The sequence below is a fragment of the Struthio camelus genome, chromosome 2 (genome assembly GCF_040807025.1).
Source record: "Struthio camelus isolate bStrCam1 chromosome 2, bStrCam1.hap1, whole genome shotgun sequence".
NCBI lineage: Eukaryota > Metazoa > Chordata > Aves > Struthioniformes > Struthionidae > Struthio > Struthio camelus.
The window spans coordinates 152779308-152796197 of NC_090943.1; the positions used below are offsets into that span (position 1 = coordinate 152779308).

General features: G+C 40.8%; 1 protein-coding gene across 1 annotated transcript; it reads left to right on the forward strand.

Annotated features, from left to right (window-relative positions):
* The first annotated feature begins 310 nt into the window (after positions 1-310).
* On the forward strand, positions 311-7645 carry LOC104143949 (carbonic anhydrase 1-like). Its single transcript, XM_068933115.1, is given in 8 exon segments — positions 311-347; positions 562-729; positions 732-758; positions 1933-2051; positions 3865-3960; positions 4861-4923; positions 5927-6082; positions 7279-7645. Coding segments are annotated over 8 exon segments (918 nt in total). The 3' UTR covers positions 7531-7645.
* The last annotated feature ends 9245 nt before the right edge of the window (positions 7646-16890 follow it).

Here is a 16890-nt window from a genome sequence, read left to right on the forward strand (position 1 = left end):
TTGGCATCTAATGCTTGTCATATCTATTTTAATGAATCTGAAAGTAAACAAACCACAAGTCACTCTGTTTCCTTATTACAGTCCTTTCTCTTATCACAATTTCTTATGTTATTCTGAAATCATATGAAATCAATAAAAGTTGGTTAGAAAGTGTTACTGTCTTTACTGTTGAAGAAAGCCTATAAAAGCCCAGGCTTAAGCCAGAAATTCAGAAGAAAATCAAAGCACAGATCTTGTCTTTACAACAGCTTTTATCAGCACCGGTACCTTCTTTTTAAAGAAGACAATATCTTGCAAGCAGAAAAAATAAATGGCAAATTTGAACTGGAGTTATCAAGGCAACAATGGTAAAAACTATCTTTCATAGCAAATCAAATTTATTTAAAGTATATGGAATACTTCTTTCCTTTTCCTTATAAAAACTCTTTAGAATGATGTTGGGTATTAACCTATCAAATATATCTGTCATGAATACACCAAGTTTCAAGGGAAAGTGTCAAAAATTCAGCATTGATATAGAATTTAAAGTAGAAAGCTGCTTTTTTTTTTTCCTTTGGCCAGGACCTGACCACTGGCACAAGTTATACCCTATTGGCAATGGAGCCCATCAATCTCCTATAGAAATTAAAACCAAGGAAGTCAAAAAAGATGTCTCTCTAGGGCATCTCCAGATCACCTGGAAGCCTTTCACAGGCAAAGAGATTGTCAACGTTGGACGTTCTTTCCATGTGAATTTGAGGATAAGGACAATCAGTCAGGTTAGTAAAAAGGAGATCTGGAAAGGAGGAACTGGAAACATTTTCTCATTCTCTTTTTCTTTAATTTGTACTGAAAACAAGACTAGTGGCTTTTCAGGAGTATTTATACAGCTCAGGGTACGCTTTCTGATTTTGTAAGTTACACCAGCTGCCAGTACCCCTTAAGTGTCACAGAAGATCCAATTTATGCCCTTTAAATCTATAATGTTTTGGCAAGTGTTCCTGTGTTAACATCAAATGGATTGATGATTTCCTGGTAGAAAACCTCCAGGATAATCACTGATTTTAGGGATTGGACAGTAGGAGGAGAGTTTCTAAACACAATAGGGTTTGTTTGTTCATTTAACCAACATGGCCTGGGAGATTTATACATACATAAAAGTTACTGACAGGTATAACTCCATTTGGAATCACTCTGGACTAGGTTTTATTCCTCAGGGAGTCTTATTACTTTGATAGCAAAGAAAGGGATTTACTTGTGCTATTGTGCAAATACTATTGTAAATACTGCCCTACGAGAGCTCCAGATATGTATTTCTAAGTATCATGCATAAACAAATACAGGTCCATATTGCCACGGTGGGAATGAATACGCATTTAATCACACATGCGCTTTTAATCAGAGGAGCAGTGATAATGACCTAAAAATTACATCCAGGTATACCTGTAACATTTCATAAGTTAAATTCAGAAACAGTCACGTACCCATAACTATTACCTCTGCGTAGAAAGGGAGTATTAAATACCGTCACAAATGAGACAAATTTTAATGGGACGTGAACTCCATGAGGTAGGACTTTTCATCTGCAATTATTAAAATCTAATTACTCTTCCTAGAAAACTGCTGGTTTTCTGCTTTTGTTTTCACTCTAGAATAGCTGGCCTAGTCACATATATTTGATCTGAATTTTGGAACTGCATCTGGGAAACATGCAGATTTACTATATCAAAGCACTCTTATACACATATTTAGAAATGACACCTTCAATAACTTTGGCTTAACTGCACACACTTTTTTCTTCTACTTATGACTAAAAACAGTCTACTAGATAAATATGTTAACTTCCATTTTCAAGAAAAGTGCTTGCGTGAAATACTTGAAATCTATGAACTCTGGTAGTCAGGAAGACTTTAACGACTAATGATTTTAACTTGTTTCTTGATGTGCTTGCAGCGCTGACCAGGGGACCTCTCACTGGCAATTACACACTGTGCCAGTTTCACTTCTTTTGAGGCCAAACCGGTGAACAAGGCTTTGAGCACGCAGTGGATGGGGGGAAAGACACCTCAGAGGTAGAGTCAATAAAAGAGATATCAAAGTCACTTTTTCAAAACCCATCTCCAGAAGAAAGAAAATCGCATATGTAAACTGCTCTGATAATTATTTCATTTTGCAAAACACCACCATCTCTGCACGGGCATAGCTGACTTCATGAAAGCACGTTAGGATCTATGGTCAGTACTTAATAAGATAGATTTAGATAAACTAAATCCATATTTAAATAATGAACTAGGGCTGAAGGGTGCACGTACACAACTGAATAGCACCTGCTAGCTTCCCAGTGGTAAAAAGTTCACATATGCAGGCACACTCAGCTTTCGAGTCAATTAGCTGCTTTTCAAAGAGTTTGATCACTCAGTTCCCTACCCTCATTGTAGCTGGAGATGCACAACTCCTCACAGGTGCGAGCGTGCTCATTACTGTAAGGTGGTGTTCTTTGGCTTTTTAATAAGAACGGCAAATAAGAAGGAAAAGCAGAAAAAAATAATGAAGAGAAAGAAGTAGAAAAAGTTAGTTAACAAGGGTCCCAGCTGCTGTCACGTACATTAACCCTCTTCAGATAATGAAGCAAGGTCCATCTGATAGGAAATAAACATGTGTAAACCAACTTCTTTTTATGTTTCCCAGGGGCTTAGCGTCATGCTATTAGTTAACAATATACCAAAAAACAATCCATGTTCAATCCATGTAATGTTATCTTTGGCAGCTCTTTAGATTTCAAGAGTATTACCACATGAAAATCTAATGAGACAGATTAGAGTACTCATTTTTAGTTCAGGCATTAGGAACACACAGCCAAAAGTGTGTTCGTAATAGGAAATTTTCCACTGTTGAGAGTGCTAGAGCTATCTCATTTGATACAGCCAAGATATGAAAGGGGTGTCCCTGCAGAATTGCTTCCTGCCATAAAGAGATAGTCCACTTACGCTGTGTTTAAGCAGCACACGGTTAAAAGCATTTATTAGTTTGCTTTGAATCAGTGGTTTAAAATACTTTAAAACACTATTGAAAAGATAGCAATTCAGCTTTAAAATGTACCTGGGGACTCACAAAGATGAAACCACAGTTTTAAAAATATTTGCATTATATGATGAATTCCATATTTTGTCTCTAATTTTTTTGTTAAGAGATTGCTAAGTATGCTCCAGTGTTCATGGATGAGAAGGCATTTAAAGAAACTATTACGATTTCCACGGTCTGTCAGTTTTGGAAATGTATATTTCACACCTGGAAAAATAACTCAAGGTATAATAACAGGCTGAACAAAATTTTCTTGAAATGCTTTTAAAGGAAATACTGTCAAAACTGCAAAGTTGCTGGAAGATCTGTATTGAATATATAGCACCCACAGCTATGAGGTTCATGGCCGTACCAGCAGTCTATTGCAGTAAACGGAACTACTGTGAATAAGTAGAGCACTCTGTGTGGCAAAGGGGTAACATTTCTTGAAATGCTATTTAATCTATTACATTTGTAAAGACATGGAAGCAAAGGCATGCACAGGAGACTGTTAAAGGTAGAGTTAGAAAAATCTATGCCCCTTGTAAGTTGTGATTTTCCACATCTCTGTGTACTTACCCCTAAATTGCTTTCAGGAATGCATGCAGTTCTGCCTACTGCGAGATAAAGCCTGGGTATCGGAACTGACACTGCCAGAGCAATGCGGCAGAACACCGGAAACCAACAGGCGAAGTTCACAAGCACACTCACACCTTCAGGGTCAGACCCTAAGAGCACAGACTGCAGTTTCTAGCATATTTTACTTTAATTACAGCATCTCCTTGCAATAGAACAGCAGAGTTTATCCTGTCGATTGCTTTTTAGCTTCATTTCCTTCGCTGGAACTCGGACAAGTATGCAAGCAGGGCAGAGGCTTTCGACAAGCCGGATACTTTGGCAATTGTCACTGTTTTCCTGAAGGTCAGTTAATGACATCCTGAAAACACACGTGTCTCTCTTCCCTGTCTTTATCAAAGCTGCACTCAGCACTGAGGATTAGAAAAAACACATCTTTGTGTTAAATTGGTGGAGATGACTATCTCTTATCCTAATTTAGCCCATATTGCCAACTTCACCCACGCTTCCACACAGGTATTTTGCCCAAACCCCGATTTCACTCATACAGCCTTCAAGCAGATCTATGCTTTAATGGTCTGGTTGCTAGTGAGCTTTGTGCTGTTTCATCCACCTTTGCGACAGTCAGTGCTCACACCTTTTGTGTCTGCTTTTCACTCCGTTTACAATGTGAACTGTCACAGAAAGACAGTTTCAGTCACCTACGCAATTACTACCAGAAAAGAAATTTTTAAATCATAATTCCAAGAAGCCTTGGAGCCATGTACGTGACATATTTGGCCTTTCAAAACCAATTGAGGCAGCAAAAATAATTCCTTATTATTATATAAGGAAATGTGATACCGTAATATTACATTATAACATAGTGCTAAAATATAATTGGTCATAATGCACATTGCAAAAAAAGATACCAGCAAAGCCATCTCACTGAATGCTTCCAAGGAAAAGTAGGTTTCAAGGATAAACACCACAGCTGTAGAACAAAGCAATCATATACTTCTTAACTGCAGATTACTATTCCCACTACTATAGTTGCATTAGGCTACCAAACAGAAAATATTACTTTCAGCAAAACATCTTGTTATTTCCTCAAAATTCTAAATATTATTTCCTTCATAGAAGGTTTTCAAAACTAATCTAATTAGTGTTTGTAAAGCATATTTGTATTCTTGGGTGGAAGATGTTCTTTTAGAATAAAACGGTTGTTACAAGCTTAGGATTTTTAAAATATTTTTACATTTACAGCTTGGTTCAGGCAATGAAAACCTGAAGGATGTTTTGAAGGCCTTGGATTCAGTAAAGACTAAGGTAAACATCAGCACAGCCTGGTCATGATGAAATACAGAATAGTTAAATTAAAACCTACTCGGTCTGTCATCCTCCTTTTTGAAGGCTTCAGAATAATTCGGGGGTTCAGCTGCAGGAGGCTGTTGAGACATGGGGCTGAAAGTGTCTTCCTGAATATGAGTTTATAGGAGCCTGTGAGATATTATGGATTCTTGGGGCTCTACCCTGTAGACGGCTGTAGGCTCTTGGTAAAAGATTAAGAGTTCTTATTTCCTGATTCCTGGCTAATCCCATGCTTCCATCCATCTGTCTGTCTATTTAAAATGATCCCTGGTGTCTATCATCAGCACACCCTAGCAATAACTGAACTGAAGCTCTGCTTGGTGGAGGAGGGAGAGGAGGGAGAGCATATGAGTAACACCAGAACTGCGCCTTTCTTAAGCTCTTGTGTAAACTAAACCCCTGGCTGTTCCCACTAAGCCTCACACATGAGAAGCTGAGACAGCACCTGCATTTTAGTGGGCATGTTAAAAATATAGTACTGCATCTCCCATAGGAGGAATGTGGGCTTTGACCCAGAGCATACAACCACTATAAATATATGTGAACATGTTTATATTGTTATATAAAATTAGCCTCTTCAAGCAAAGTGAAATTAATTATCTACTGAAGTGTTTCACTTGCTCAGGAGCATACTATCTGGCAAAAAGAAACCCCTTTGTCAGTGATGACAAAAATTCTTTGGTATCCGGTAGCTGTTTCGAGCCTTTTTGGTTGGTTGGTTGGTTGGGCTTTTTTTAAGATATGCTGCTCATTTCTATTGGTGCCAGCCTAGATCTCTCCCAGTATCAAACTTGCCACCAGGGCCACAAAATCACCTCTGCTGCCATGAGACAATGCTAGCTTTTTGAAGTGACATCCTCTATGTTTTGATTTAGGAACACACTCCCTTGTAGTCTCAATTTTATGTAAGCCATATCTTATTCATGAATAGGTCTCATTAACTCTTATGTATCTTCCACAGGGTAAGCAAGCTCCATTTTCTAACTTTGATCCTGCCAGCCTACTGCCTAAATCCTTGGATTACTGGACTTACAATGGCTCTCTGACTCACCCTCCCCTCCATGAGAGTGTTATCTGGATTATCCTCAAAGAGCCCATTACTACCAGCTCAGAGCAGGTATAGCATTGCAAAGAACAAAAACCTCTCCTGTCTTTTAGCTTCAGTGACAGTATCATTTTACAGCACATTTTATATTAGCTTTATTTATCTCATTTTCACTATAAAATCAATATTATCTTTAGACCAAGTTATTGCTCTTAGTAAATACTTAGGATTCTGCCTTAGCCTGCTTAGGCTACTACCATCTTACAAAGTGCTGTGGGAATTGAGGTAAGAAGACTTCAAATCTGTGGACACGCTTCCATTGTTCAGGTAAAAGCTGTTTGCTTATTTTAATTTCCTTGCAGCGCTGTCGCTCCCAGAGCAGAAGCCAGGCAGAAAGCTGGATTCTTCCTGTCTTCATTCCTGCATGACTCCCCCAAAGAAATTCATATTCCCATCAAATCTCAGCCAAACACCTGCCTGAGCAGGAGGTTTCGTGGCATGCCATAAAAGTCAAAGGGCCAGAGTACGGGTCTCCATTCAGTGCTATTATAAGGTGGTTAGAAACGGTACCGATTGCTCACCATTTCCCAATAATGTCTGTAGGACTAGCTAAAAATCTCTCACTGGCCTTGTCAAGTTAAGTATTCTTCCCTTTCTGATGTAAATTCTTTTATGAAACTCTTCTGTGTTGTTAAATTACTGTCACGTATCATCTAAGGGCGTTTGAATTAATATCTTCCTGGGTAAGGGTAGCTCAGTGCTTTGAATCTTTGAAAACAGAAAGTGCCTATGTAAAAATAAATTGGGTTTTATCAACATCCTTTATATTTGTATAAGGTGTTTTTACTTGGGCTATTTAATGGATATGTGACAGATATTGGGTACAAATAGTTTGACATAAAAAGCAATGTTTATATGCAAACTTGAATTAATTCTAAGGCACTATTTTTTACTTTGGTAATTGGTGATATTTTTAATTTATCGTAACCCAGGGTTTTTTACATAGCTGATAGCATGGTGTACCGGTGAACGAAAGTTTCTGCAATAGTCAGACACAGAGGTAAACAGAATATTTTAAGATGGTTGTTTGTTCCAGCTCTCATGCGACAGCATAAATGCTGATGCATCACTGGATTGATTCCTTTATGCAGTTAAATGTTTTTTAAAAAGAAAGTTAAATGTTTTTTTTCAGTTGGGCAGTATAACAATCTCTCGCTGACATGCAGTGTAAAAGCTAAGCGTATTCCTCCTTCCCTTCTGCCGTTTAGCTGGCCCACTTCTGTGCCCTCCTGTCTTCTGCTGAAGGGGAAAGACCTTGTCCCATCCTGAGCGATCACCAGCCACGCCAGCCACTGAAGAGCCGAGTGGTGAGAAGCCAATTCCAGCCAGTCCAAGGCAGCGCAGTCTGCTCATCAAGACCAACACACCTAAAGAAAGAGCACGTACAAATCTACAAAAGAGTTGAAAAAGAGAATATGTTCTTCGCTGCAATACTCTTATCCTACCACAAGCTGTTGTAGTTCACTGTGGCATTAGGTTAGCGTTTAGACTGAAATTAATCTATGTTCTTTTTATAATAGGAAATCAACCTGTTTTAATGCATGACTTTTAACAGTTGGATATATAAGTTTTTTAATTGATTTTCACATTTCGTCTGACATACTAAGTCAACAGTAGCGATACGAGGCAAAGTAAACGTTCAGAGTGAAATTAATCTGTACTCAGTTTACTATGAGAGGAGTTCACGCCACTCTACAGAATGTCTGTTGAAGTGACAGTCAGTGAAGTCAGTTCTGTTAACGGCAAGTACTAATATGTTATTGTTGATTTTGCTAAGAAAAGTTGAAATCAAACCAATAAAGAAAGCATTCTGAAAAGAAACAATGTTTTAACAGAGATATGTGTCAATTTTTTCAAAGAAATTGTGTAATATTTGCTCTGTTTTATTTCACCTGCATCATATAGTAAAGAACTAGGTATGTGCACTAACATATGTCCAAGCAAAAATAAAATGTACAACCAGAGCCAGGTGCTTTATGTCACACACTTACAATTCCAGATTTCACTATTTTTTTCCAAATAGAGCAGTGCTTAACTTTGCAAATGGCTCCAACAATGAAAACTGAATTATTCAATAACCAACAGTGGCAAAGGTCTGAAGAAGATAAGGTCAGATTTTACAAGGAACAACATCAAGCATTAGAAAAGAAATTAGGTTTTCAGGAGACCCCATTATGTAACTTTAACGGTGTTTAACTAAAATGATGAAGTACCTTCGTTAAATTACATTGGTAATTATTATCTGTTGGCCTATTACAGCATATGTTGCTACACAGTTTCTTTTTAATGTTTAGATGCCTTTCACTATACAGCAAAAGTGAAGCTGTAAACACTTACAGTTCCTCACATTTTTCATAAGCTACAGAAAATTTTCAAATGCTTCTTCCCAACATATTCAAAAGCAGAATTGCCTTAAATGCAAAACACTGTCTGTACTGCCTGCCGGCTGCATTAGTAGGACACATCCCTTGATCTGCTCTTCTCTTCAGTCAGCCAGTGTGTGAATTCAGCAACTGGAGCAGTAAAGCCTTGGTTTGTGACTCTAATATCTTGAGAACTGCATCATGATCTACTGGCAATGATATCAGAACATATGAAATGAATAATTAATTACTCACCCTCCATAAATTATCCTATACCTGGTTTGCCTCGATGTCATTGCTGCATTTCTGCATTGTGCCATTGTCCTCTTAATCATGACATTTGAAACATAAGGATAGAAGGCAAGAATCCAACTTAATTCAAGGCAATGCATTTACAAGACACATCATAAAATCATGCCTACACCTTTCTTTATTCCATTTCTAAATAGATGTCACATCTACGGCTGACTTCATATGAAACAGGTCTGAGAGACCATATGCAAATACACATTTGAAATCACAGAGGTCATTCAGTCTTACTTTCCTTCTCCTAGCTGAGAACTAACGAAAAATGGTAATGAGTTTTTTAAAGCACAGAAAAGCAAGCACAAATCACAGATATGCACATGGCTGCTGAAATATAATTCTTGAGCTTCATCTTGAGACCTCTATCTTTATAAACAAGAATCGTCCTTCCTCAAAAAAGCTTCTTTTCCTAATATCAATTCCCACTGCAGAATCATATGTAAAATGGGAGCTCACCACTCAAAGGCATTCTCAGTTTCTGTGGAGATTAGAAAGAATTAAAATTAATTAAAAAGAATGCAAATCAACCCTCAGTCAGACATTCCTGCCCTCCTCGTTAGCAATATCTATTCCTATTGCCTCAGTTAGCAGAGCCAGTAAAGGGTTGTTACCTCTTTCTGTCCACAGACCTATGCAAAGAATTACAAAGAGGCCAGTAATTCCCTCAGCTAAATGATACCTTCTTAATGAGCCATGCTGCACCCACCCCACCTGTCCCTGCCTTAGTGCAACAACTGTTTCATTCCTTTAACCACCATGAATAGGGAAATGATAATTTTCATTCATGTCGGTTCTCTGAAAATAATCTAATAGCGCTTCTGGGAAAAATGAGAACAGAAACACAACTGTATCCACTGGATTGATTTCAGAGGAGATGTTTTCCTTGTGGTGGCAAATAATTTAAGCAAAATGCACAAAGAGGCACACATTTGAGAAATGGGAACAGATCTGTTAGGCAAAACAACAGCTTCATAAAAAAAAAAAAAATAAAAGGTGTTTCATTCAGAGTCTCTTTGCAAAGCTAACTAGTTTCCTGAGCAATATTGTATAATTTCTCAGACTGAATATGGGCCTGAGCTGTGGATTCAATCAGTTGGAGACCTCTGCATGTGGGCACGAGGGTGACAGGAAGCAGGCAGCTACATCTGCCCCTTCACCTCACATCCATCTTCAGTATAAATGATTTTACCCCATTCTTTTTGTGCAAGTCCTCCGATAAATTACTTTAACAAAATGCCAATGAAAGTATCAAGGAGTAACACTGTAAAAAACACATGGATCTAATTATGACCAGTGGCAAAATGAACGAGCAGTTCCAGGTCTAGGAAACTGTAAGGCAAAGGAAACGTCCTTGATATGTGATGAAGGAAAGGCAGGCTCATAGGATCTCTAGACTTTGCCTACCAGTTAAGCAAAGATCTCTTATCTTTATGGCACAGAAAGAGAACAAAATACAAACAGGATTTTATTCTGAGACGTAAAACTATCACTATATTGACATAGAATGATACTTCCTGGAAATATACAAAAAGAGACGGAAAGGAAAGTTACCTCATGTAGTAGTTTAAACAAGGGATTTCTCAAACACTTGAGAAAATTCAACAGCCAAACATAAGTATTTTAAGCTTTATTTTAAGAATATCATTTTCTACCTTAAACAGAATGAATCTTCTGTCATCTGCTGCTCAATATCTTATTCATACATAGAAATATTTTAACATCTGTGCGCTATGCCAATAGCCAAACCCAACAGTAAATCACCTATAGTCCCCAATCACATAGAAACACAGACAAATGCAAGCTACCACTTACGCAGCTCATCCTGCAGATCTTCTGCTGCGCTTTGCTTATCTTGAAAAGGATTAAACTGCTTCGTTCTGCTAAAGTAAAGCTCCCTCACGTTAGCCCCACGGCTGTGAAAAAATTAATTACACTTAACATTTAGCATCTGATCAACAGACTGAGCTTCTGGTCAGGCTCCAGAGATACCTCCCATCTCTGGAAGGGACAACTCTAACAGGTACTTTAACTAGGACTCCTTCGTTAGAGGAATAAGACAAAATTGTGTTAGTTAATACGTTCCACACTCATTTTTGCTTTAGAAAATCCTTCCTGATGCAATTTTCCTTCACGCTGAGGGAAGGAGTGCACTATTATAAATATGTAGGTGGTAAACGAACGATGTAGAGCTGGTTGCCTAGAGCGGGTTAGAAAAGCTGTCTGCTTTCAGTGTGTTCTGCTGGGTTATCAGTGTCTCCTTAAGTGTCAGCGGCTGTGCGTGGGATATGTTCCACAGCTTTATAGGAAAACATTTATTTTTTAAAAGCTGGAAATCGTGACCTCCTGTTGCTGGTCTTGCTTTTCCTTCTTCCTTTTCCAGCCTTTTATCATCTAGTTCTCTCCCTCAGTGCTAGCTAAATCATTATGGGATAATAAAATCCATGAAAATCTCACTAGAGAAATTTTGTTGTGTAATACAGACATTGGTTTAATAACAACATTTATTTCCAGAAATAAATTGTACTATTATGGAGATCTATGAGTAGACAAGTAAAACATAATGTTTTGATATACTTCTTAATTCACATTAGCTGCCAAACCTCTGAAAGGACGGTAAGTTGCATTCAAGTAAGGCGAAGCACCTGTTAAACAGCTGAAATGAATGTAACAGAGGTGTCTTCATGCATTGTGGAGTAAGCTTAGAGTCTTAGCATTTCAGTAGAATACTTATCTCAGTCCAAAAAGCCCTGAAAATGCATTTTTTAGAAACGTTTCTCAGAAGGAGGCATATTCTAGCTATAGGGGCTGCAGCAGAGCCCTCCTGATGGTCTACCAAGCCTTCCAGTCCTGTGATGGGTCTCAGCTCTACATCAGAGCAGCATCCTGCCCGTGCTGTTCCCCCACTGGCCCCGATGTCAGTAGAAAAACACCGCAGGTTGGTTGGACTTCTGTTTGCAAGGTGGGTGATGCAGGTTAAAATCCAGTTTACCAGGATCCCACAGAAACCTTCGTGTAAAAGAAGAGCATCGTTGCTCCTCTCTCTCTTGTGTCTGGGGCTGAAGTGCTCTGAGCACACCTGCTAGAGAAACCCTTACAGTTGAGACAGCCTGAGGAAGGCCTAGTTAACAGCTTCTGGTAGAGCTTAGGGACTTTACCGTAGGGTCTGTAGATCTTTTGGAAAAGGAAAGACCTTGTTCAGGAAGTCTCCCTTCTTTCACAGCACTTACTGGAAATCCTCTGCATCACTGATCCCCCCTGTAACGGGCGAAGCAACGCTGGGAACGCAGTGCTGAGAAAGCCCAGAGGCACGGTACAAGAAACTCAGGGAGCAGAAGCAGCTAATAACAACGCTGGCTGGTGTAAGCAGCCACTTAAAACTGAAGTCAGTCACAGTAGGTCATTTAGCAAATGTCAAAATGTGATCCTACCTCTGAAAGCTTTTAAAATTATTTTCCAAGACTAACCACTTGATAAAATCAACATATTCACTAGCTATTTTGAAATTCTTAATTGCATTCCTTAGTAAAAAAATAAAATAAAAGATTCGGTGAAGAAGTCCAACCAGGATTAATGGTATACTGCTGACTGTGTTAAGGCCAGGCCCCATAGCCTCCTTGCATACCTTATTCAAGTTTCTCTGCATTAGCACAGAGGTCAAGCGAAACGCTTTCCTTTTTTGACTGCTCAGTCCTTAGCCATTTAGTCTTTTGCAATCCTCTGCAGTAAGCAAAAGATAACCTCATAAACACTGTAAAACCAACAAACTAAATTGTACCACAAAGTCCACCGTAATATAGCGAGAGTCAAGTCAGCTAAAACAATGGTTCTGTCGGAAAAGTTCACCAACGTGGGTGCGTGTGTGTCAACAGAGTGCACTATGACTCATCTCTTTGAGAGCTATCGGTTACAGCGCTAAGACTGCCAAAGGTGTAAGGTTCCTCGCAGAAGGACGCTAAAGAAGGAGCCAGGTGGCACCGAAGAGCCCTTCGCCTGTCCCCCGGGCCTCTCGGCAGCTGGCCGAGCAGACGGTGGAGCTGCCGGAGGGCTCCCGCATCCCGAGGGCGCCCCGGCAGCCCCGCGCCTGGGAGGACTCAGCACGCCTTTGCCATTTGGAGATCAGCAACAGCAGCGGCACTTTCCGCTCCTGTGCTCTGAAACGAGCGCTTCCCTCATGGCTAAGCTATCGCCACCTGATCCCCTCTTTTTATGCCTATTACATTCACTTCCTATTTTGTCTGTGGAGCAACACCGCTTGCGTTTGGATACAGCCAGGAAATCAAGAGGCTGGAATCCTATCTCGAGTGTTCACCATATCGTGCAGGGGTAGCAGCTACTTTATTTTCTCATAAACACACCTCTGGGTGGAAATTTAAGAGAAAACACGGGAAAAAGCCCAAGTTTCTCTCTATCCTCCCCCCCAAAGGGGGAATAAGATTCATTTATCACATGCCCTTTGAACAGTATTCACCCCTCCTCGAAAGACCCGTGAATTAAATCAATCCTGCCCAAGCAAGAGAAACTTGAGGATGACCAAAGGGTGACGGCAGGCGGCACGAGCCCCGGGGCTCCGGGCACGCGGCGCTCTGCAGGGGCAGCAGCTGCTCACGTGACGCCCCCTAACTGGGTCCGGCGGGGAGGTTAGCGTGTCTCCTCCGAAACAATGCCGCAGATATGGCCTGAAAGACGGGCCGGCGGCCCAGCTATGCGCGCCCCGTGCCAAGGCTGGGCCCGCGGCGTCCTGGCTGCAGTTGCATAACTGAATTTAGCCCCAGCAGAGCCCCGGGCCATAGTGCTCATCCCGACAGATCAGCGCTGACTTTGTCGGCGTCAGGTGAGCCAGTTTCTTAAACGGCGTTTTTGACCTTTTGCTCACAGAAACATCAGATATGCCCAGGAATTCCAGCAGGGCAAGGATGGGCTTTTTTGAGGCAGCACACCTGCATTTTCAGCATGTAAAGCAGGGTGGCATCTGTGACAAGTTGGTTCCCCCTCAGCACACAGGCACGTGCCCTGGAGGAGGTAAAGCACTGCAATTAAAGCAGTGCTTTGTCTAATTAATATAGTTTATTTCACTGGCTCCTTTTTCCAAATACATGCTTTGCTCTCAAGCAGTTAAATGAGATGGTTCAATATGAAATAATGAAAATAATGAAAACTGTCAGAGTTCTTAATCTGGCCTGCTCTTACCCTCACTGAAATCTTCAGCAAAATTCCTCTTGATTAACGTCATTTAGGATAAAGCAGTGAATGAGAGTGAAAAAAATCATGGAAAAAATAGTGTCTGGCATGACAAAATCTAATGCAATGAAACCCCAGCTCCATTTGGGACTTTCAGTTACAACAGTAACATAATAATATGAACCGATATGAAAGGCCAAATCATTCATTGCCAGTATCGTTATAAAGGATATCTCTGCACACATCCTCCCACTGCAAGCTCGCTCCTTCAGCCGCAGCTGCGTTAATCAGGAGGTGATAGCAGAGGGGCTGGGGAATCTGTTCATCTGGGCTGCTCATTAAAGCCAAACTGCTTCCTCATGATAAGGAGACACCAACCCTTGGCACACAGACAATGTGCGGTCAGGAAACATTTAGATTTACCCTTGAAAAATGCGGTAGGACAGATTTGGTGGAACAAAGATCCGTCGGTAACTGATACAAGACCACCGCTGTCCTGTCGAGTGGTTCTCCATGAGGAAACACAAGCAAAGAGCGGTGTGCCCACTGCGGCTTCTGCATTTCCACCCAGGAAAGATGTGCTCCACAAGCAATAGGGCTTCCTGGTAGCTCTCTGGTGGAGGCCAAATCCACGTGTCCCCACCTTCCCTCACCAGGCTGAGCACTTTTCCACTGATTCCTACTGCCGTGAGGTGTAGTCTAATATCATCATATTTCTAAATCGTATTTCTAAATTGTCTTCATGGCACCATACAGGCCATTTCCGCAAAGGCACCATACTTTTGAGCCATGATCCAATGGAACCATTGTGTCACCTACCTATAAAAATACACATATGCAAGAGGAATGCCTGAAATGGTCACATTCCTTCCACTATTCAGAGTGCTTTCAGCCCTTGAACAAACCCTTTACGTCAACTTTAAGTAGGATCTTTACAAGGTTGCCAGCTATCGACGTTGCATTTTGTCTCCTTCCACTGCATCTCCCACAGCAGAGTCTGCAACTTTGATTCTTTTGTGATTTGGTCAAGAGAAAGAAAGCCTCCAGGGAAAGCACCAGACGGTTTTGGATAATTATTGCAAAGGAAAGCTCTGCCAAGTCCTACAGAATTGTTTCCTATTTCACTCATTGTACCCTGCTTCTGGCCTCCTAGGTTTTCCTGGTATGAACATTGCTGACCTATCTCTGATCCCCTAGTCCTCCTTCCAAGTATTCATTGTATGCACATTTCTTTCTTCAAGTGACATTTTAACTCTTTTGAACATATCTGATTGATGAGAGAGTGGTTGAGAATAGATGTTTGGCTCAAATAATTGCAAGACCAGACACTTATGCACAGGAGATCAAGCTCTAGGCCTTTCTCTGAAATCTTATTTCTGTAATACTATAGCAAGTTAGGCCAATTGTGAAAGGAGCATAGACTGAATTCAAATAAATGATTCAAAATAACAACACTGTAAGTATAAAGAAGTACATATTAAAACTTAATGGTGGTGGAAAATGTGACATACACACCATTCATATTCATGTTCTTCTGTAGCTCTCCAAACATAAAGGGATATAGTTATTCCAATGGGATGGTTAGACTAATGCTAAGATTCGGCAACTACTCCTGAACCCCTGTGCCTAAAGGTTACGCTTTGAAATCTTTAAGCATCGCAACAGAAATGACCCAACTTGCTGCAGGTAGCAGCTGCTGTTGACTAGAAGATCTCTTTGGTGGTGAGTACTTCATGAAAATTAAAAGCTTCTTTTAAAATGGCTAAGTAAGGAATTCTAATTTCAAGAAACCAGCTTGAAAATATTCACATTATGTGACTAGTGCAAAGCTACAAAAAAAGGGGGGGAGCGGGCTCCAAAGTTAGGAACAGAGCACAGTGTTTCTGCCCTGATCTCCCATACTAGAGGTGGTTCAGCCCCAACCATTAAAATATAGCTTTGCAAAACCATCTTCCATTGCACTCCCTCAGACAGATACATGACCCACCCTGGCCTGAAAGTCAACTCCTCCTACCCACCTACTCTTCCAGGCTGTGAACCAGGAAACCCCTCTCTTCCCATAAAGAAAGAAGAGAGAGCCCAGTCTGTAATTGCTTCCATCCTCCTTAATCTCACCCACATGCTCTTGGCTTTGACCCTAGAACCAGTTGATCCTAGCTTGATCGCGCACCTGACAAAGACAATAGTTGTTCCCATAATTATAACAGCATTCACTTATGTCATACCTGTTACTGATATATTTTTCCCTATCTGCCTGCAATCTGGCTTCTGTGACTCAAAAATCACAAGAATCCTAAATTTCTGTTGAAAGACAACAGGCTATGAGTGGAAAAAGCATTACACAACAACAATACACTCATTGTACTTACTTGTACTTACTTATAAGAAAGAAGCACAAGAAGGAGTTGAGATAGGATCCAGAAGATTTATTTTGGCACCTAAAATGAAACTTAAGCTAAACGTAGGTGGCTAAATTAAGTAAAGAATTCCAGAAAGCCTATGCCAACCTGTCTCCCTCATTTACGAGACATCTAAGTATCACTGTTGTGCAGGAATGCAGTGCGCAGTGGTGGCCACACATCAGCCAGCTTACAGAGACTGAAGTGTCCAGACCTAGTGGGGACAAGGCGCAGAGGCTCCAGTGCGACCCAGAAGAGGGGAGGCCCACGTGAAGCCCGGTGTCGCACTGCTACCCACAGCACTCAGCACGCACGAGACGTGTTAGCTGTGCCAACGCTACGAACTTGCCGGGGACAGGGCTCGGGCGCTGGTCACGGTCCTTTCTGCTGGGAAGTTGTTAGGAAGCACCTCAGCGTGGTTTTGGCAAATGTCAAAGCCTGGGAGAGGACCCAGGCGTGGTGGCAGCGGAGCGTGGACCAGCGACCGCTGTCTGCTGGCCTTGCAGAGAAAGGGATCCACAGCGTTTGTGTTTGGATCATGCCCACAGGCAGGGCATGCTGTGACCCTTCTTCT